General features: G+C 26.9%; 1 protein-coding gene across 2 annotated transcripts in view; it reads left to right on the top strand.

The window, feature by feature from the left end:
* The window catches only part of LOC129966171 (RNA binding protein fox-1 homolog 2-like), a 416091-nt gene that overhangs the window by 370017 nt on the left and 22686 nt on the right, over nucleotides 1-23388 (top strand). For both annotated transcript variants that reach the window (XM_056080572.1, XM_056080571.1), the window contains exons 6-7: nucleotides 16930-17011; nucleotides 21987-22113. In XM_056080572.1, the coding sequence (XP_055936547.1) occupies nucleotides 16930-17011; nucleotides 21987-22113 (209 nt within the window). The remainder of the gene's footprint in view (nucleotides 1-16929; nucleotides 17012-21986; nucleotides 22114-23388) is intronic.

Genomic DNA, 23388 nt, shown 5'->3' with positions numbered 1-23388 from the left:
TTTAGAGCTGTTGCCAAAGAAATGTCCATCCTCGCATAATGAACTTCGATGACCACTTGTCTCGAAATAGCTGCTGCTTTTCTAACAATTCATCTCTCCGAAAATTTACCTTCAAGATGTTAATTATTGAAGCTTTTTTGCTGCTCGTAAATACGCTATGGTCAATATGATTAATCAGCCATTACAAATAATAACTGCTTAATCACATAATATGTTAACCATAAAACTTATATAATAATACACAATAACACTTTGAAAACTTTTTCAATGATACCTTAACCCTTTCTAGGGTCTTGGGAAGTATGCTTCTCACCAAATTTATCAATCTTTGTATGAATTTATGTAGGTTGGCAAAAGTTCTGACAAAATTTTTTAAAAAGACAGAAACTTAGATGCTTTAGTTCTTTATTTTACACAAAATGATGTGTCTTGATTTGATACTTAATTATTAATTAACCAAATTAATTAATTAAAATTTATATAATAAGCTAAATGAATCCCTTTTTCTTATTCTAATTTCTAGCCTAGCTATTTTTACATAATATGACTAGAAAAAAATGGCCCTTTAAAGGGTTAATTCATCTCTCCGAAAATTTACCTTCAAGATGTTAATTATTGAAGATTCTTTGCTGCTCATAAATACGCTATGGTTAATATGATTAATCAATCATTACTAATAATAACTGCTTAATCACATAATATGTTTACCGTAATAATAACTCATAATAAATCTTCGAAAAATTTTTCAATGATACCTTAATTATTTTTATTTCTCATTAGAGTTCTATCTAGCAATTCTTAATGAATCTTTTTGGAAGAATATTCTAAAAATGTTTCTATTAACTAATAATTAATTTCCTTGTGCAGAATTTTCCCAAACCTACTTTTTATGCAAACGAAATTATGCATACTTAGACACAAAAGCGAAATTATAAAACACTATTAACTATTGATAAACGAAAATAAATTTACTAAAATATGCAATCGAAAGCAAAATTTGTATGAAATGTTTCAAATTAAGTTGTTTTCTGAATTAGTTTTGCATTCTGATGTTTCAGAACGGAAATACAGAAAATGTGTTTTTCTTGGTTTCTAAATATAAGGAAAACAGAAGCGGATAGATTTATTTATTGGTAAACAAACAGTTATTGCTGGTCTTATTTCACAATTATTGTCCGCAGGAATTGAGATATTTTTTTAAAAAGGTCAGGATCAATTTTAGGATTCTTTATTTGGGTTCTCTATAATAGACGTTAATCACGTGAGATAGGATGCAGTAATTGTTAGTGTGTGTCGGAACTGACAGCGCGCACAATTTAAGAAACTACAGAGGTTTCATTATAATCTTGATTTACAAGGATCAGGATATATGTTAGAAATGAATCATGAATTGCTTAATCAACATGCGCTGATTATCCATGCTCCGCTGTCTTATGAGATTGTTGGGGTTGTAACAGCTGTACTTTGTAACGTAAGCATCTTTGTATCTTTGAAAAATTATGATTACAATCCAATCGAACATATTTTTCAGAAGTTCCAATTAATTCTGTCAAAAATCGTAATTCCATCGCAATTTAGCTCAAAATTTTTAAATTATTAAACATAAAATATCAAACTTATTTTAGCATTTGGGAACTGAGGAAAAGACACAAACTTTTCAATAACCACATCTATAATAAACCGAAACGCTGAAAACCATCACCTACCACAAAATTGATAACTTTACTAGCACGTGTGACACTCGCTCTTTCTTTTTGCAGTGCATGGACTACTATATGAAGGCAGAATGGGAAACTGAATTTTGAAATAACATAAAAATGTGGTTGCTTTCAATTGAGTTTTATTCGATTTGGATTTGAACCAAAAAGCTATGTTGAGAGTTGTCTTCAACAGGATGGAGAATATTTTTTTTTTCCTTTAAGGATCTGGCGATGAATATTTTCTGCTTTTCGTTTGGAAAAAGATAAATATAATGAATAAAGAAAAATAAATTTTAAAATTTCATTGTTTAAACTTAAAAAAAGAAGATAAATATTATGTTTTAGCTATAAATGGAACTATTGGAAAATAGATTTAGTTAAATGAATAATTTTGTTTAAAAATATTATTGATATGAATTATTTTAAATTTAATAAAATAGTTGTGTACTAAGGAAATCGTTTAATTAACTTTAACTATATTTAACTACTAATTATATTAATTACAGTCATATAGTTAAAATTCAATTAAATTTATCAAACCTTTACATATTGCTTATAATACAGTTTTATGTTTCAAAAATCCTATTTTACAATAATGAAACATAGGCAATCTGCAAAATTTCAGAAAAAAATTTAAGGTACGTCAGTTTTGAATTTAAGAAAGTGGTGGTTACTGATTTTTTTTAAACCCTTTGGTCTTTTTGGACATACAAATCTTCCTCTTCAATTCAGAATGTCTAAAGCGTTCTAAAAAGAACAAAATCTAACCCCATTTTATAATAGAATTTTTATCAGTCGAAAGATTACACGGGATATATTTTATCAAAAATATTGATGAAATAAGTTATATAATATTGCTAAGAAGAAATACTTTAATATTCTGAATCCACACATAAAATATGGAATTTAATAGTTGAAATATAAAGCAGACTGAAAAAAGTGAAGTATCTACTTAGTTACAAATGCTACTGCATTCGCAAAGGAAAGTGGGTCCCATAACTAGTATATCTGATCACGAAAAAGAGAGAAATTGCTAATGTTAGCGGAAGTCGAAATAACACTCTAAAACTTTCTACTGGCCAGTCACAGTGACTTGAGTTTAGAAAAGTATGTCAAAAAGTATGTATGTATGTATGTTTATCTGATTATATGATAACGTAAGATAATTTCATATACGATTTATAATGAAATATTTTAAAACCATCAATCATACCCTTGCTTGTAGTTTTTCGCTATATGAAATTTTATTTGAAAATATATATTATCATATAAAGCCATAAAGGAAGATTTTAACAGTTATAGATGCTATTAATAAAAATAAGTTAAACATAATTAATAAAAATAAGTTAAACATAATTAATAAAAATAAGTTAAAAGTAATATTAAATATAAAGTAATATAAATTTAAAGCTACATTTTTAATCAGTAAAAATAATGTCATAAACGGCTGTATTAAATTTTTCATTATTTAATTATTATGTAAATAAAACTCACTTGCCATTACTATAATACATTTTTTTCATTTAATGTTTCTAACAAAGAAGTATAAAATATAATTTATAATTTGGATTTTATTTAACTCTTTGCTATTATAAAGATCAATGCTGCGATCCATTTATAATTAATTATTAATAATAATTTATAAAACGATTTAGAGATGAAAAGATATAGTGATAAACAATTATTAAACATCATAAATGTGATAAACTTAACCCATTCTTAAAGACTCGGCGGAAACGTTATTTTATTTATTATTTTCATTTGATTCTAAGAGAAATTAATATACTCGCGCTTGAAAGCAGATCACAGATTTAACGGAAAATCCCGTGCTGTGGTTTAATTTGCGATGTGTCTTTCCCTTCCATGACAGGTGTAATCAATTTTCTGTAAATAAGTCATTTAGACTTTCTGTCAGATGAACTGAAAGTCACTAGTCTCCAAATTCGTAGTGCAGAAATGGCATTCTAAATAAAGAGACATCATTTGCAAAGTAGTTTATGATCCGATATTCCTTTAAATTTGCTTCAGATTCATATCTAGCATTACCAATTTCAAAATTATTTAAATAATAATTTTAAAAAATAAGAAAACGATATAAATATAGAAATACTTATAATATACTGAGATAATCTTTTTTTAAATAAGTGTCAAATAGATTATTTTAGATTTTATTGCTTTATTAATACATTTTGAAAACTACGTGTCTATGTGGCAATTAAGTATATCACCATCATTATTAAATTGAATGCAAATTAATATATTATTTTATACTTTTATAAAGAAAAACAGTTTATTATAATAAAAATGTAAATAAATCTAATCATTCTTTTTATAATCAAAGTATATTTTTTTCCATAAATGAATATATTATTTCAAAATCAAATATAATATACAAAAAACTATATCATAAATAACTAATATGTATAATATAAATTATTACATGTAAACAAAATAACTTTATTTCTTTTTATTAAAACTAATTGAAAACTTCAAAACTTTTTATAAATGTTTCACACAAATATGAAAAAATTTACAGTTAAAATAATTTTACTTTCATATTGAAGTTTTTATATGAAAAAAAAAGAAATTAGAAAATCTTTAGTCTTAAATATAGTTTTAGAACAAATTTTTTAAATATTATCACGATATAAAAGACACAATTAACAACTACATAATTTGTGTAACATAATATATTGCAACTATGTCTTATATTATACAAATTTATAGATATTTCTCGTATTCAATAATTTATTATATTTTACTTTACTTATATTTACTCCACGCGTCCAACAATGGTGGGAGAAACATCGGGATTCTGGCCCATGATCAGATGGCGAAGACGACATCTGTGACAGTATTCTCTGTCCAATCTTCTACTTAGATTCAAATTTAAAACATGATAACAAAGAAATAATTCAAACTGGCATAATTTCGAAGTTTAAGCATTAAATAGTTACAAATTGCCTTAGAAATAATAAAAATTTTAATTATAAAATAATTAGAAAACGTTATTGACATAGAGCCGAAAAACTAAGAAAAGTGTTCACGTCAAAGGATGAAAATAGACCAGTTTATACGTTATTAAATGGCATCTATGTGACAGAAAATATCACGCATATCAATGTGTATATAATTTTTAATACATGCTACACATGGATTGATAAGCATTATTATTTCATTTCTGCTTCATGCATAACATTTGAAAGCAATTAAGAACATAAAATAGTTTTTCTTTCGAGGTCAGTTTTAACAACCTATTGATAATAAATTTTTAGATATAACAAAGCATTTTAAAGATTATAATCTTATACTGCAATTTCGAGTTTTAGTGTGTTCTCTACCAATAACAATATGCAATCGGTCTTTCCATATTTAGTATTTCTCCTTCAGAGGGCAAGCAGCGCCATCTAAGAACTTGACTGATAATTATATTTCTCCTAATGGTCATTTATTCAATTGGTAAAAGAAGATACATTAAGTTATGAAGTGACATCAATTTGAGAGTTTTAGCAAGATTATAAAATAAATCAAATAATTTAGGAGCATTTTTTAATCTTAGAAGAAGTTCTTAAAAAAATATGCCATGTGATTTTTTTAAAAGAATATCCTGAAATAAAAACTGCATTTACATTCTTGAAGGTAATTTTACCAATTTAGTCACAAGATAGAATTAAAATAATGGAGATGATTTTAAATCACATAATGGATTATCATTTAATGGAAATTGATATTCTTTTAAACTTTAAATGTCAAAGCAAGCAGCTGTTTCGATAGAGTCAAAAATACTTTTTTTTTCTAAATTTTAATAATTTTGTGCAAATATTTAGCTAACATTTGGCTACAATTTCATGAATGATTGACTTCAATTATTCATAAATATTATTTTTACTGAATTTACAAAATAAAAATTGTTAAATCTTTGACAAATGGAAAATATTTATTATTGCATAGCTAAATAGATGCACAAAGTTACAATAATCATTACCATATTCCTCTATTAAATTTCAAATATAAAATTATTAACTTTACACTATATAATGCATCAAGTGTAATGTGTTCATGTTGGTAGCTTGTATGTATATATCATTGGCATTTTCAATCACTGTCTTGCTTTTAGTCAAAGGAATGAATTGGTAGCTAGTCTGCTGTTTATGGCAATTTTCACTGCCTGACGTTGCTCTAGAACTTGAATAAATAGCACGTTGTTATGCATTAGGATTGACATTTCTTTTGCTAATCTATATTTATAATTACAGCATCTAGCAACAGAGCTTCACAAAACTGCTCATTTCTTCAACGGAAGAAAACAAAAGATAGCAATTAACAATCTAGAATTTTTCACCAGGTTTAAATGAATAGTTCGTAAGCATAATTTGTTTAGTTTGTTTCATTTCAAATAGAATCAAATTTAAAAACATTGTTCTTTTTGTAAACGTGAGGAAAGTTTTTACCTTTCAAATCCAAAATCAGAACAAAAACGGAAAAGAAAACTAACATAACCCTATTCATCTTTGTTAAAACCGTTTTGTTCTTTTGTTGTTCCGTTCCTTTGGATTTACAATTCTTCTGTAGCAACTAGAAAAAAAAATCCTTGTTGCTATGCTTTAAAACGCAAGAAACCGCTTTTGAAATGAAAGCAGCTTTAAAGAAAGGATTACCTACATTAAAATTCTTTTATGCGATGCGCTGTATACTTTATACAAATAACTTTTTTTTCTTCCCAAACGCTTGCCTCTTGCGTTTAATTTACTGCTACATAAAGGAAGGATAGAGCAAATAATCATTTCCCGCATAGCTGAAAAAAACTTTTTAAATAAATAAAATTAGGAAAAACCTTTTCCTTTGTAACTTTTATTGAATTAAAGCGGCTGTGAATAGTGAGCAGTTTTGAAGCTTGTTGCGGATGCCTAGTAACTGGATGTATATTGTGCAGCAGAAGATAACTATCTCATTGTTTCCAATGGTGCCCTTATCCCATCACTCAGAGCATTCAAAGATTGTTCTGTTGCTGCCACGGGGCGGCTCCAGGTAAGAAGTTTAATAGCCCAAAATATTTCAAAACTCAAATGATTGATAAGCAGCATTATGCATCGCAGTATTCTTTCCGTTTGTATTACATTGATGTGTATTTATTGATAAAAATTGCAAGTGAAAAATAAAATTAAGTTTTAAGTTAAGGTGTATGTACACACTTGAAACTTCGAAAATCGTTCAAAATATCGAATATTTTTTTTATTGCTTAATAATGTTCCCTTATCCTTTAGCTTTCAAACGATACCAATATGTTGTCAATATTCAAAATATTTCTCGAGTTATAATTATTTTTCTTGAGGTGCTTTCATTAAAAACTCTAGTTACGGTGTTTTTAAAACTCATTTTATGAAGAATGATATTTTTACACTATGTTTCTTCATTCAAACAATCATAACTCAACAAGAAATGAACCAAATATAGTTATTTATATATCAAAATAATCTGTATGAAATTGCGGATATTTTGTGCCTCCATCAAAATTATATTTATAGAAATAAATTTTTAATAGCTGTTTAAAAATTAAAATTACAGAAAAAATCTCGCTTTTTCTATTCAAATTGTTTAAATAAACTACACATTTTTATAACTTGTTTGAGGCAGACAACATAAAGACTAATATTAGGCATAATTTCCAACTAGAATTGTGTGTTTGTACAAATTAGAATGTATCATGTTTCAAAAAATAGGCTAATTAGCTCATTAAATCTTATTTAATTAATTAATAATTAGTGTAATATGGTTTTTACTCACTGAAATGAGTTTAAACATATATTAATAACCTATTGTTAAAAAATGGATTTTTAAAGTTGAAATTTAAAAAAAAATCTTCAAGTGTGTACGTATACCTTAACTTATTTACAACCGAGTTCATTTAATATGCATGTACTTTTTATATTTTTATTAAGCTTTTTAAAGGTTAGAGATAATTCTAAACAAGTATTTGGAAATGTAAGAAATAGTATAATTGTTATTTTTATAATAAATATTCTAATATTTTAAATCAAATATATAATGATGACAGAAAAAAATTATTTTAGCTATAACTTTTAACATCATAATTTTCATATTCGATGTAAATAATTATTAAATGGAAGTTTTAAAAAACTTCTATTGAATGTGTGTTAGGAATAGAATCTAAGTATGTATGTATATCTAATATTAGGGGAAAATGTTTTGTTTTACCTTTTATTTTAATTTATTAATTAAGTATTTTTTCCTCCCTACTAAAACCAAATAAAAATAAATATTTTTATACTGTATTTCTATATCTTTTAAGCCGTTTATTAATCTGTTAAATCAAAAACTAGTAAAAAATTATATTAATTGTAAATATTTTACATCATAATTTGCATATTACTAGTTTTTTTCTCTAATAAACCAAAAAATAAATACCCCTGCATTATATTTCTATCTATTTTAAAATTTATTAATCTTTTTAATTAAGCTGAATATCAAATACAGAATTCAAATACAGGATGCAGGATCAAAGGACTTACTAAAACAATAATAGTATATAATCTCTGGGAAAGCAATTTCGTTTAGTTACTTTACTATTTTAAGTAGCCCTAATTTTGAAGTAAAAATATAAAGTAACTTTAAAAGAACATACTTAAATTCGCCTTCTATATCTGATGAATTAATCACATTGAATTGTTTAAAAATGTTAATCTGTTTGAATTCCTATTACGCAAGTTTGAAATAATTGATTTAACATGCATAGTTAAAGTTTTAAAAACAAAATACTTTCACCACATGATTAATTAAATTAACTCATTATCCCTGTAATTTATTCAAAGTAGAATTCTTTAAGAAACATTCTTAACAAAATTGCAAAATACTATCCATTATAATATCCAAGGGAATTCTTGAGAAAATAGCATTTTAATGGGTGTCACAATCAATGTTTAAGGACTAGAAGTAGTTATACAATTTATTTTAGAATAAGGCACATAAAAAACAGTAGTGTCATTTTTAATTACCTTTGAACCAGTTAATAATATATGTGAATGGTATTAAATAAGGTATTCATTCTACTCATATGTCGATAGCTGCTTCCAACTTAACATCTTGAAAGATATCTCAAAATGGAACTTTGGTAGAGCCTTGATCTTTAACAATTGTACCGACATCATTATTTTTCAGACTTTTCTAACTAGTCAGAATGCTTACAAAATTATTCTTCCAATTTAATTCAAAACATCATTTTTTTTTCTTTGTGATAAATTATAGTTAGTAAAAGCTTGCTGAATAAATTGATATTATTCAAAGGATTGACGAATATCCGGTGCCGAAGACAATTAGTGTTTACTTAAGATAAGCACTCACAAATTTGGTATCCATAATCGCAATTTATTATAGCTTATTCGGACATATTTCGTGCTAAAAGCAGTATGTAGAATCGTTCGTTAGTGAAAGCCATTTTGAAGCATTGAGACAATACCTAACTTAGAAATCTAATTTTACTTTCATTGTAGTTTGACTCTCTAAACAACTTTCAGAATCAACCAGGAATGTCGTTTATGCTTTGTTTGAAGAAAAAAATAAACTCTAAGCAGGCATATATGAAGAGATTATTGTTATCTAAGAGCACGTCTATCTACTTTGCTAGTTTCAATCAGTGTTAATCAAAACTAGGCCAGCAGGTGCAACTTGTAACTTGATATCCTTGATTCGTAATTCTTGGGCTTGTCATATCCAACTTTAACGCAGATGGACTATGGATTGACCCCCACCCCCCAAATTGACTATTCCGACCCACCCTGAGGCACATAGATAAATCTAAATGACCGAACCGCCACGACAGCATTGGCAAGAACTAAGCACGTCTCGTCATCGGCAGAAGGTAACCACCACCATTTATATACCAACTGGGTGGAGATAACCAACACTCATACTGGAAACTTCTCATCTCATTTCTGAGGTGGCCCCCGGTGGGAACCACAGATGGACACAGACAACTGTTTTAAAATAATGCAATATGTAAAATGAAGATGATGCGTTCTTATACAAGTTCAGGTACAGATATATGAGGTGTACCATTTAATAATTCTTAATGTTTCCTAAAGAAAATAATTGTATCCTGGAAGAAATATAGCAAATACTTTACACAAAATTTGTGCAATAATTGACTGTACATTTTGCCCACCTGTCCTTTAAGTAGTGAAGACCTTCCGAGAGAATATTCTTCCCAGTTTGAGGCGATCCAGTCAGCAAGCCATTTTTTTGGTATATCCATAATTATTGCCGTGTTGCTGAGAAAATATGTGAGACCTCGATGTGTCACACAAGAGGTAGTCCACAGAAGTCAAATTTCATGAGTATGGTGCGTGGGGCAAGTGTTTTCAGAGATGCGTAGCAACGTTGTCTCTGAATGCATTATACTATATGGAATGAGACATTATCTTGGTGATAAATCACTTTTCTGTGTCTTGCAGTGCAATCTGGGATATTCTCAATCAATGTATGATTAAAAATTGATCAGATATTAAAAGTATCGAACAATATTCATTGTTTCAACCTGATTTTGGAAGCTCGTGGTGCACCAAACCCTTCTAATCCCACCAAATGCAAAGGCAAGGTGTCACCACTTTTGAATCGTCCATATCAATGCACTTTCACTTCTTGCATTATGGTATTATTACCTTAAGAACAAAGATGCGAAGGTTTGCATCCATAGTTTCACCTTTGATGGGACTCGAAAAAGATGCATGTCTCGCATGCTGTTTATTTTGTTTGAAACCAGACAGGTTTACCACACAAACACTATATAACTCTAACTTGAAATCTGTTAGACGTCAACAGCGTTTTGACAGGTCCTGTCCTAGTAATAAACTGACATACATGTTCTTTATTTTGTTTGAAACTAGACCTGCTTACCACATAAACACGATATCTCACTAACCCAAAATCTGTTGGACGTCAACGGCGTTTTGACAGACACTGTCCTAGCGAAAAACTGACATAATGGTTGATACTTTGAACCAACCTTTGCTTCTCCCTCTTTGAAGGATAGAAGTTAAGAATTATTAAGCGGCGCATCTAGTAAGTGCGAATAGAATATAAATCCATGATAGGATTTGTTATTTATTTTTAACATTCTTTATGACGAGAACATAGCAAATGTTATTGAAAAAGAAATCCTTTGCATTCTAGGTATCAATATACATTATTGTATTAAAAAAAGGCGTTATCTAAACAACCGTAATAATGCTGCTTTCTTTTAAAACGATTCACTTAATTATGGACTCAGATGTAAAATTCATGGTTGAAATTTAAAGCTGCAACTCACTGGAACGTTCAATCGGATGTAGGGGAACTCATAATCTAAATGCAGGAAATTTAATGAATCAGTATGCATTATTCAAACTTTGCTACTAAGGTATGTGTCAGAAATTTCTAATAATGTATTATGCAAGTTTGACTAATCAAAATGTATCATAAATTAATGTATCAGAATGACACAGATTCCAGAATAAATCAGGGATATTAAATTTGTTTCAAGAAATTATTCTTGAGAATTCTTAGAAGAATAGATAATTCATAAGATTCATTGCATAGCTCACAATAATTGAATTTTCCAAATGTCAATAAATTTTATTGCAGATGTTATTTGTCAAAAATGTTAAAATTGCATTGTATAATGCTTTTAAATAAACATCTAACATTATGACCTTCAATTGCAGAAAAAGATAAAAATTGTTATGAAAAATGGAGGCATAATAGTTAAATTTCTTGAAGAATACCAAATCAATATATTAAGTTCATAAACAAAGCTTTAATGTATGCAGAAAAATAGTTTTGATTATGATGTTTTGTTCAAATGTAAGAGAACTATATTATGTTTGCTTTTTTCGGTGATAGATTACATTGATCTTAATGCTGTATAAGGTAATCATTAGCAATTAAGTAAAACAGAAATACGTTAGAGATATAAGAATACGTTTAACGTTTTAAGAAAGTAACAATAGATATTACTATCGAAAGCCAAATGCTTTTAATTTTTCAATATATTTTTCTCTGGAAGCTTGAAAAAAATGTTAAATCCATATTAATATTTCCCAATTTTCATAAAATAAATTTAATGTACGTTTTGAAAGGCATATTACACAGCGAGTTTAATATCTTAGAGATATATTTTCTATAATAAAAAATAACAAATAATATTCGACTTGAAGCACTAATTCATAATATTTTGATAAAATTGACTCTTCTTTTATTTCATTAATAATTTACCAACATTGACATACACTCTTGATTAGTTTGTGCACTGAGACATTCAATTGCGACTGCTATATAAATATCATGCTTCGATTCATACAGATGTTATATATGTGCTAGGATGTGTGGATGTATCCCAACTCCTTTTATGGGCATACAGTAAATGAGTTGGCCAAACAAATACGTCGACGTAAGCATTTATTGATTCATTTCGCGATATAGTGCCTTCAAGTTTTCGAAAGCGATCTGCAAATAATGCAATGGTGCAGGTAATCGAAACTTCACCAACATTTCATCTCTAAAAGAATTCTTTTTTTTAGAAAGAAATTAGGATGTATTCAAACGTTATGATATTAAGTCTTTCTCCTGAAATCAAAAAATTCCACTCAAAAAGAAGCAAATTGCAGGAAATTTTGCAGATTTATCATTATTATATGTCTTTAAATTTGATGTATGGGACCTAAATACATCCAAAGACAATACTTTTAATTAAAAAATTAATTGTTGGAAAAAATTAGCTTTATTTTTTTTCTTTATCAGAAGAGGAAAATTACCTAAATGATGAAGGGGTTAATTGTTTTATTAAATTTAGTTATTCATATACATCTTTGATATTATTAATAAAATCATTTCTGGCTCAGTTTTATGTTCTTAAAATAATAAAGCTTTCAATTCTAGTTTATTACAAAATGTGAATTAAATAATCAATAGTGGCATGTGTATGGCATCAGCTAGAAATTTTAACAAACAAAATGAATACACTGTACCTTTGAAGAAAATGTTCAAGAAATTGTTCAATTCTAAAAAATATTGGATTATGCAAATTTTTTAAATAAAAACACAGAATTTTGGAAAAATATTTTGGAAAAATACTTTGGAAAATTATATATATATATATATATATATATATATATATATATATATATATATATATATATATATATATATATATATATATATATATATATATTCATTTAAAAGTTTCCTGGATGCATAAAGTAAAATGCTGTCTTCAAGAAAACCTAAATAGACATTGCTCAATTCTCCAATTAGCTGTTCTCTTAAATTTTGTTGAACGGTTTGGAATAGTAATAAAATTTATCCCGAGTTTTTGGAGAAATGTACCATAATAAAGCAATGCCGTTCTATTTTCTGAAGCCTATAGACAGAGATATTTACATTCATATATATATTTACATTCCCATTTATTTATATTCATATTAAGAAAAAAAAAACACTGAAAGACTATTGAAATGACATGAAATTTAAAGAAAAATCAAAACTTAAAATGTAGACCATAATACATTTGAACTGATGGTACTTATATTTAACATAAGCTGCAACCGATTACGAGAAAAATGATCAGCGGATTTTTATACTATCCGTTCTCAACATAGAATATAGCAGCAATTTTGAGTCCCAGCAGTTCTTTTTGTTACTTCAGAATATTTACGATTATAGGCTGCCATTTTCGATTCCTTGTATCACAGTAACTTAATAAAAGAATAAAGAGAATTGATCTTAAAAGCCCGCTTTGAGATTTGTTGACCAGAGTAACAAAATGGAATACAGATGATTGCTCTAATGATGTGTTTTCAGTATAAGCCTCTCATCTGAATAAAGTAATTGTAATTTGAACATTCTAACTGTAGTTTTGTCTTCTGCAAACTGTAATAAGGAAACAACTTCTTATATAACGCCTTATGAATCTAATTACTTATATAGCATGCCTTTAGAGAATAAAAATGAGTGGAATAACTAATATGGGAATGTTAGAAATCCAATACCTAAAAAAATCATTGTGAATTTTACTATAATTGCAAAAAATGATAAACAGGCAAACTTTTTCACTTCAAATATCTGTTCAAATCAGTATTTTCTTTACTATACTGAATGCATTTTCCATATCATAATCAAAAATATTAAAGACAATGTCGGAGAATGGGAGGATATTACATATTAGAAAACTGTCAAATAAGTGGTCAAACAAAGGATTGAAATGCTCATTGAACATGGATTTTGTTTAAAAATTTATCCCATGTCAGCAGCAAAGCAGAATGTAAACCAAGGAGGCCCAACTCAAATGTTAGAATGAGGTAAAATAACGCAAGTTTAAGTCAATAGGAACCACAAAAAATAAATATCCAAAAAAACGTAAGAATATTTGGAAAACGTAATGCAGAAAAGAACAAGGAAAGCACTTAAGTTAATGTTTCTTTCCTGAAGTTTGGCATCTCTTCTCTGCTACCCTGTTTCCTATTTCGTGAGATTCTAGTCCCTAGTGATTAATTTCAAAATTGATCGAAGGTGAATGTTACAATTTCTGGATCTAGCAAGAGCTTTATTTTCCTCCATGAGTGAAAGGAATCCTTCGTACCGATAAGTATTGCCACACTTATAAACAATTTTATTTGTAAACTTTCAAGAATTTTTTAGTTTAGCTATCAAATATTTATAAAATCTAATTTAAGCCTCCCAGCATAATTCAACCGTATATGAATGAGAAATGATTAAATATCTATGGTGAAAATGAAAGATTCTTTAATCCTTGGAAGAATATTTTTTTGAAGATTAAAAATCTAAAAAACCTTATTTCAAATTCAATTCTAAGATTAAAATTTTCTCGTGTATTTCTAATGCGATTCAGGTTCTTCTAACTTGATTTATTCATGTTGTTGAAACTCTCCCTAAATTTTTAGTTATCAATTTCTTTTCTTAAAATAATACCTTAATTCTCAGCTCCAACATGGGCACACATCATATTAATAATCTTATAATTTTCTTTTTTTTTAATCAGAATAGTATATGCATAATCCATGAAGATAAATTTTGCAACAAAGCTGTACCAGGGAACAAGCTAATACCTTTATTTTAGTGTAGTGTCTTGTGTTTAATTGACTTATGTCGTGATGTATTTCTTCTTTCAAATCCTAGAGTTTTTTTATGAAGATTGGTGAATTTTAAATTTTATGAGGCTTTCTAAATCAAATTGATCTTATTTGTGCGGATTCCGAACTTGAAATCTTGAACTCAATCAACTAAAAAGACATCTGGCAGACAGTTAAGCTCATTGGCAGTTGAAAGTTTATTCAAATGTTTTAAGAATAAGTGGTTCATAAATGCTTTTCTGTTGGGATTCCATGTACCTATTTTGTCTTTCTGTGACACTAAGAGTTACACGAGTTGAAAGTTAAAGTACTCAATAAAACCTTAATTAAAAATGTAGATGAAAACAATATTTAAACATGTTTATTTTGAACCAAGGACATAAAATATTGCTGCATTTAAAAAATATGTTCCATCAATCGATATTAACTAAAATTTCCAATATTTTTTCTACTCCAAATTTCATTCAAAGTCATTTTTGATTGAGACTCATTATTAAAAAGTGCTTATAAAAATCTGAAGCAATTGATTAAAATATCAAACTTCACAAAAAGAATGGTAATGAAAACAGATTCATTTATCAATCACATCTCACATATCTGAAATGACATAATTTTTCACAAAATTTTAATCATTTGTTATGAGGTGATTGATTAATATAACGTATATTAATAGTCTATTTTCTGAATTCATATGATTTAAACTTCAAATCTATTTTCTGAAGATAAGACTTATCTGAGAACAGAATACGCTTTATTAACTAAATGTATTTATTTTTTCGAAGACACACTAATTAAAACTACATTTCTATTTTAGTAATCATAAAAAAATGGAAGATATAATTGTAATTGACTAGTGCTTTAAGTGACGCATTCAAGTGGTTAATAAATAATTAGAAATGAGAATCGCATAATATCTCAATCTTTATGCAGTTAATTATTCTTCACTGAATACATCTACCCACTTTTGGATTAATAGTAGTTGAATTTTAATTATTTTACAAAAATATAAGCAGTAACTTATGGCGCGTTTGAAACTATCAACTTTAATCTTAGAAAGATCCTGCATGAAATATCTAGCAATTCTTGAGTATTAGATAATTTTCAAGTTTGTAGTTTTTTTTACCAAGAGAGTTTTTGTATTTTATTTCTATTTTAACATGCATATTTGCTGCTTATCAAGTAATTTTTTTTCAAAATTTTTTTAATTATATAAAAGCAATTCTGCTGCAGTAATGACATTTATTTTCAATGAAGTGTTTTTTAATTGTGATCTGATTATTTTGTATAAAAATAAAGAAGTGATATTTATCTGACGATTTTAAATTGTTATATAAAGATAATTATGTTATTTAAAAATATTTTATTGACATTTATGAGTTGGTTTTGAATATAAATGAAGGCATTAAAACAAATCAAATATAATATTTTAATGTATGATTAAATTATTAAAATAAATAATTTATATGCAATTTTAAAACACGTTGATTTATTTGCTATTAAAGTAGAAGTAAGTCATTTTTAAGTATTCAAAATAAATTTTGGTTTCCAGCCTAATTTACTAATATCTCATATTTTGTAGGAAAGTTTCAAATTATGCTGATATTAATTTTAATTTTTAAAAAGATGGAAAATAATACCCACAAAAATGTTTTTTCTTTAAATGTTATAGTCAGATATTATCATCGAAAAGTTAATATTAATAAAATTTTCAAATCGTAATGTTTATATAGTTGCATAAAAAATACTTTTTATTCTTATAATGTTATTTTTAACCTATAATGATATATAGATCTTTTATATAGGATAATTAGGAATTTAAATTTCCTAATAATTTTTCTTTAAAACAATAGAGCTAGGTAGACTCTAAACTGTAAATTACGAATTTCCAATTTTGATGTTCTAAAAGGGAAAAAAATATGTTAATTGATAGAAATCACGTAATTAAAAAACATTTTAAAAAATCAGTTTTGCCAAATGTTTTCTATTTGAAATTGATTTTCTCTTTTTTCGAATTATTATTATTTAAATATTCAGAGATGTATTTATTTTCTTCAGAAAATATTACTAATATACTTCTGATAAACATACAGGTGAATAATGCAACTGCAAGAGTTCAAACAAAAAAACTTCCCACAATTCCTAATGGTAAGGCGAAAACAACCATTGATGAAAGTAAGTAAATAAAGCTGTTTTTTTTTTATTTCATACATATTATGAAATTTAAATAATTTATTGATATTTATAGAAGCTTTGTTATTTAATTAGAAACCATGAATGGGAAGTGAAATGTTTGTTATGCAATGTATTCTGTATAAATTTTGTTAAATATTCTCTATGTACATATTTAATATAAATAACAATGTATAGAGAAACTTTATAATGCATGAAATTTATTCTTTAAAGGCATTTAAGTGCTTGTAATAATGGTACAATGTCTTAAGTTACAGAGCATGTCACTAGCTCTTTCAGAGTCACTTCTTCGAGGGCCAATCATTAATATTGCGCTAAATCCATACCACCTTAGATGTGAAGATGCAAATTAACTTGAAGAATTGAATGAATATGCACTTTATAGATGGCAATTTTCTTCACTTTATAAGTGGCAACTATATTTACTCTTTTAACTATCCGGATATAAATTCGTTTCATCTGTTTACAATACATTTTTACACCTACTGATATAGACAACATTGCATCAAGGAATTCCAATATGAATGAATATTAGACATGCAGGATTGTCAACAACTGCTGCATATATGTCAATCAAGCGAAAATACTTTGCTGAAAATTCTTTTGTATTGTAGCACTCATATGATCTAATGCTGTTTTAATATGCCGAAGGTTTTACAGAGATCGTGCAATTGGAACCCTTATTTTTTACATATTAGCGCAACATCTTCAATGATTTCTGCAGAAGAAAATATTCTTTCTCTTTCAGAAAAAAAAATATTCAAATACTATCTGGAATGCATTGATCATTTTCTGTATCTGCTTCAATCAATATATGTGTGTAAATGTTTTTTTCAAACATCCTCGACGTTGTTGGAGAAAAATCTCCATTTAAAAAAAAGCTCCATAAGAAAAAAGGTGTTATATTAAGTTTGCACCATCTTTCGTGAAAAATTTAGTCTTTTAATTTTGTCATATCTTTATTGTAAGCGAAATTGAATTGCTGATTGGCTCCTAAAATTTGCATATATCCCACAATTCTTTTTATTTTTTATTTTATCAAGATTTCTTTCAAATCATTTCAATAATAGGCTTGTCAAATGTCATAACTTTCAGGTGAATAGCTTTGAATATATCATTTCTGAATAAGTTACTTTAACCATTTATACCATGCATATCTAAATATTTAATGCAAAATTATATCTTTTTATAGCATAATGTGACATAAATTTAAATATTTTAGCTGAATAACATTTAAAATTGACTACAAAATATATAACTAATATATGAGCTTTTCTCTTTATTCATTTTATGTCATCTCTTGCTCAAATTTTCGAATGGAAGAAATTTTTATTTTTGCATTAAGAAGTCAATGTTTAAAGTCTGTTCCAGATTTCATAACTTTTATCTTCTCGAAAAAATAAAATAAAATCCCCATTCGCCACTCAATAAATTTTAACAAAATATTCCAAATTCTTCAATAACTTGAACAAATATGATAATTTTCTTAAATCTAACTCTAATACTTTTTGGAAACTTGAAAAATCATATTAATATGACTTACTATTTTAATAGAAATATAAACCATGTTAAGATATATTTAAAAACGGAATAAATAAATAATAATATCACGAATGTATCTCGTTTCATAAAGTTATTTGGAGTGATTTTTAATAGTTTACAAGACAACTTACTTCATATTACATGTTTTATTTATGTTTCCTGCCTTTTTACTTTAAAACCACATTGAATTTCTAAAATTTAAAATTTTTGCATTCAACCAAAGAGTTATTTTTTTTAAAAATTTGTTCAGTTAGGAATTTTTTTCTATAATGTAAGAATATCAAGAAATGTTATTTCATATATAGTAAGAAACTATATACCTGAGAAAAGGAAGACCCTTAAAAATTCCGAATTTCGTTGGACCATGCACTCGAATTTCAATGCATCCTTCTTGAAGCAAAATATTTTTTCTATATTTTACTTGGAGACTCCAGTTTCTCTATACTCATATGAAATCCCACACATTATATAAATATTCACCATACTGAAATCAAATTAGATTTCTCTTTTGTAAAAAAATAAAAAAATAAAATATCTAGATGCTTGAAAGATTTAATTTTTTTTCTATTAACTCTCTGAGTTAAAATTATCCTGTGGGATCTATCAGAGTTATAACGCAGAAACCAAATGAAAGTATTTATAAAATAAATTTAAAAAAATAACTACAAAGAGCAAAATACATAGTAAATACTTCAGGTTGAACTGAAATGATTATAATACATCAATCCAGAACAATAAAAATCAGAATTAGTTACCAAATATTCAAAATAAAATTATTTAACGTTAAGGATTTAATTATATAACGACTATTTGAAAAATCTAGCAAAACTCTTACACATATTTTCTTCAATAAATAAATCGATTAATTGAGAAATTAGAAGCGATCATAACCAAACTCATGCATCGTATGTTGCAATTAAATACAACCATATAAGATAATCCAAATTTACGATTTTGTGATGTCAATGGTTGATTATGTTGTTTCGAAACTGAAAGAACTGAAGTTTATTTGACAGCAATTAAAATATGGTACTTTGTACATTATGAAAAGTGTGATATCGATAGAGACATTACATTGCATATTGTAACAATACTACTGTGCAATTAAATATATCTTATAAGAAATAGAATACACATTTGCGACTCCATGATGTCAACAATGAACTGTACTGTTCTAAAATCAAAGAGATTCGGTATCATTGGACAGTAAATGAACTATTTTAATATGTATGTTATGAACTGTTTAATATTGAGGCACTATGCATGCATACTGTATAATGCAGAAGTAATATTTTGATGTTAAAGGAATCGAATTATAGAATCGTCCAGGAACTGTATATTCCTCATTAACACCATATTCTATTGCTCCTACTGCCTATTTTTAAACGTTTAAAATTAGTTAAAAGATTAAAAACCATAATAATGAGAAAAATATTCTACCGAATTATGAAGCACTTATCTCTTACGTATTTATTTATGGTTAGAATATTTAGACCACATGATCATGAAGATTTAAATAAATGAGTATATAATGAATCTGCAAAATAAGCAAACGCTCCTTTAAAATTATTATTTCGTAATGTTTATTCTTTGATAGTTGTGATGTATTTTCTGCAGAAAAATGATCCGAAAGGAAAAAATTATGTATCAAAACATCCTTCGTATTTGTTCTCAACATAATTTTATGCACAGGCTCATTCTATATCAGCTGTTGTTGAGATTATGTATTATTATTTGGAATAAAATTTGCAAATAAAGTATAATAAATCCATACCAATGCAGATTTGTATTTATTTTAATTATTTTTTATTTAATTTATCTAACTCTAGAAATTCATTCATAAGCGATATGGTACAGAGCGTCTGTTTCTTTGCCGTATTATAAATGAAGACGAACAATTCTTATATATTTCAAAGTAAATCAGCAGGAAAGATTACCAGCTATGAAAGAAGGAGAAATCAACGAAATGACTGAGAATGAAGTTCATCAAATGATGAATGAAAAATTATTTGATATTAAGATATATACTATAAGTATAAAAGTCAAAAAGGGAACAGGAATTGTCTGATTTTGTGCTGGAGAACGATCTAAGAGAAGAAAGAAAAAGAAATTTTATCAGAAACATTCAAAAGTCGCTATGCCTCCTGCGGAACTTTTATGAACTTGCGCCAGTCTCTATCGTAGGCAAAAATCACTGAATTTCTAGAAATAATTGTACAGTGTATTTATTTTGAAACAAAATGATAAGTATATATTGCATTTACTGTCATTTTTTACTCTATACATTACAAAGAAAATCAGCAGCGAAAGATTAGTAGCTATGGAAGAAGAAGAATTCAACGAAATGATTGAGAATGAAGTTCAATCAATGAAAAAAGTTATGATATTATAATAGCAGCTGAAAGTGATTACAGTGATAATGAAAAAGAAGACGCATTTAACAAAAAAGTATAATAGTCAAGAAAAGGACAAGAAATGTCTGATTATATGTTGGAGATCGATTTAAGTGAGGAAAGAAAAGAAAATCTTATGAAATATATTGAAAATTTGCTATTCCTACCGCGGAGCTTTTAAGAACATACTCCAGTCAAAATGCATGAAAAAAATCACTTGTTTTCTAAAAATAATTGTGTCGTGTATTTATTTATTAAACCATAATGAATATATTTTCAGTAATTAATACTCTGTTTCATTTCTCCTTTGAATTTCATTAACATTTAGGTCTGTTCGAATTATACATGCGTTCCAGATTTGAATTATACTAAAGCATTATTTTCCGTAAGAAGTTGAGTTTGCGAATCGCGCTCTTGGCTATTAAATGCATTAATGGCGTAATCATCCTTTCTGTCAAGGATTTACTGTATTCCTTTTTATTTTGAAACAAAATGATGTGTATTGCATTCATTTTTAATTTCAATCAAAATGATAAGTATGTACTGTATTCATTTTTAATTTCAATCAAAATGATAAGTATGTACTATATTCCTTTTTATTTTGAAACAAAATGATAACTATGTACTGCATTCATTTTTAATTTCAATCAAAATGATAAGTATGTACTATATTCGTTTTTATTTTGAAACAAAATGATAACTATGTACTGCATTCATTTTTAATTTCAATCAAAATGATAAGTATGTACTATATTCCTTTTTATTTTGAAACAAAATGATAACTATGTACTGCATTCATTTTTAATTTCAATCAAAATGATAAGTATGTACTATATTCCTTTTTATTTTGAAACAAAATGATAACTATGTACTGCATTCATTTTTATTTTGAAACAATAGGACAAGTATTTTACAAATTCGAACCTGTTAATTCATTATATAACGGTATGTTTTAAACTCTAATGTCAATAGTTCTTATTTCATTTATCCTCATAAAATATCTGTTGCTATTTTATTTTCAGTGGCCGCTCTTCGAGGGGTCGCCTTACAGAGAGGGAGAGCGAGAGGTGCTTTTGCTACAGCGTTTGCTCGACATCCCTCCCCACTGACAGCTGCAGCTGCAGCTACAGCTCTGCACGGATATACACCGTGAGTGAAATATCCATTTCGATTTGAACTACTAATGAGAGATTTTAGTACAAAATTTCCAGACCAGTCATCAAAATTTCATTGCATGTACAATCGCTTTTGGAAATGGTAGATCATTAATGGCTACTTGTGAATGACATTTATTCCATTTAACCAATAGTTTTCAAATGTCTTATTGATAACAAACTTTTTATTATTAGTTTTTTTCAGTTCATTTTGTTATAATTTGTTCTTTTGCTTATAAAAATTAGAATTTTATACAACAATATCAAAATATCTACCACATTACTTAGAAATGAATATATAAGGGAACATTTTCTAGCACCAAACATTCATATAATGTCAGAATCTATGACACACTTTCAACAAATACTTTACTAACTGCCTGTTATCTGGAACATGCATGCGATGTCAAATATATGATTCTTTTCATTATGTGCAATAGCTTTCAAAATTAAATTAGCAATTCACTTTTTATACGTAGCGCGTGATTATGATTTGATTTTGTTAAATTAACATAATTCATCGTCATAAAATTCTTACGATATTGGAAGTGAAATCAATTCCTTATTATTTTACTTTAAAATAAAAAAATGTATTCTGGCATGGATTGTAAAGTTTTATTGATAACAAATTTATTATACACTCAAGAAAAAAAATAGATAATAATCTGAATATGCTTAATATTCAGATCAATAATTTGAGAAAATATTATGCATTATATTTAATAAATAGGTCATATTTAATAAAAATATCTTCATTACAATATATTTTGGGATTCATGCTAAAATTATTCCTAAGCGATCAGGCTTAAATTATTTATTAATTATACATTGTTATATTATTTAGAAATTCTGCTTCTTAAATTTTTCTTTCTCTATGCTTCAATATTTTAATTATCAATAATTATTAAATTACTATTAATTGTTGGAACATTGAATGCAGTTTATGGAATCGTGCATTTAGAAATTAATAAATTGTTTCTTTTAAAATTTTTCTGAATTTTTTTTATTTAGGGCTTGGCAAAATGTTCTTTAATTATTAAAATCTATGCTATCCATCTACAATGTGTTTTCGCATTTCAATCAAGAAAATATTGTCGAAATGTTTTAATCTCTTAAAAGCTATCACATAATTAGTTAAACTTTGTAATTACGATAAGTAATTCTCTGGAAAACGTTTATACGTTATAAAATAGAGTTTTTTTTTCAACATTTAAAAAATAATTGGTGACTTCAGAAAACATTGGTAGTGTATGAATTATGGATGAAAAAT

The sequence above is a fragment of the Argiope bruennichi genome, chromosome 4, assembly GCF_947563725.1.
Source record: "Argiope bruennichi chromosome 4, qqArgBrue1.1, whole genome shotgun sequence".
Lineage (NCBI taxonomy): Eukaryota > Metazoa > Arthropoda > Arachnida > Araneae > Araneidae > Argiope > Argiope bruennichi.
The sequence above is the reverse complement of the archived record's forward strand: the minus strand, read 5'-3'. Positions and strand labels throughout refer to the sequence as shown.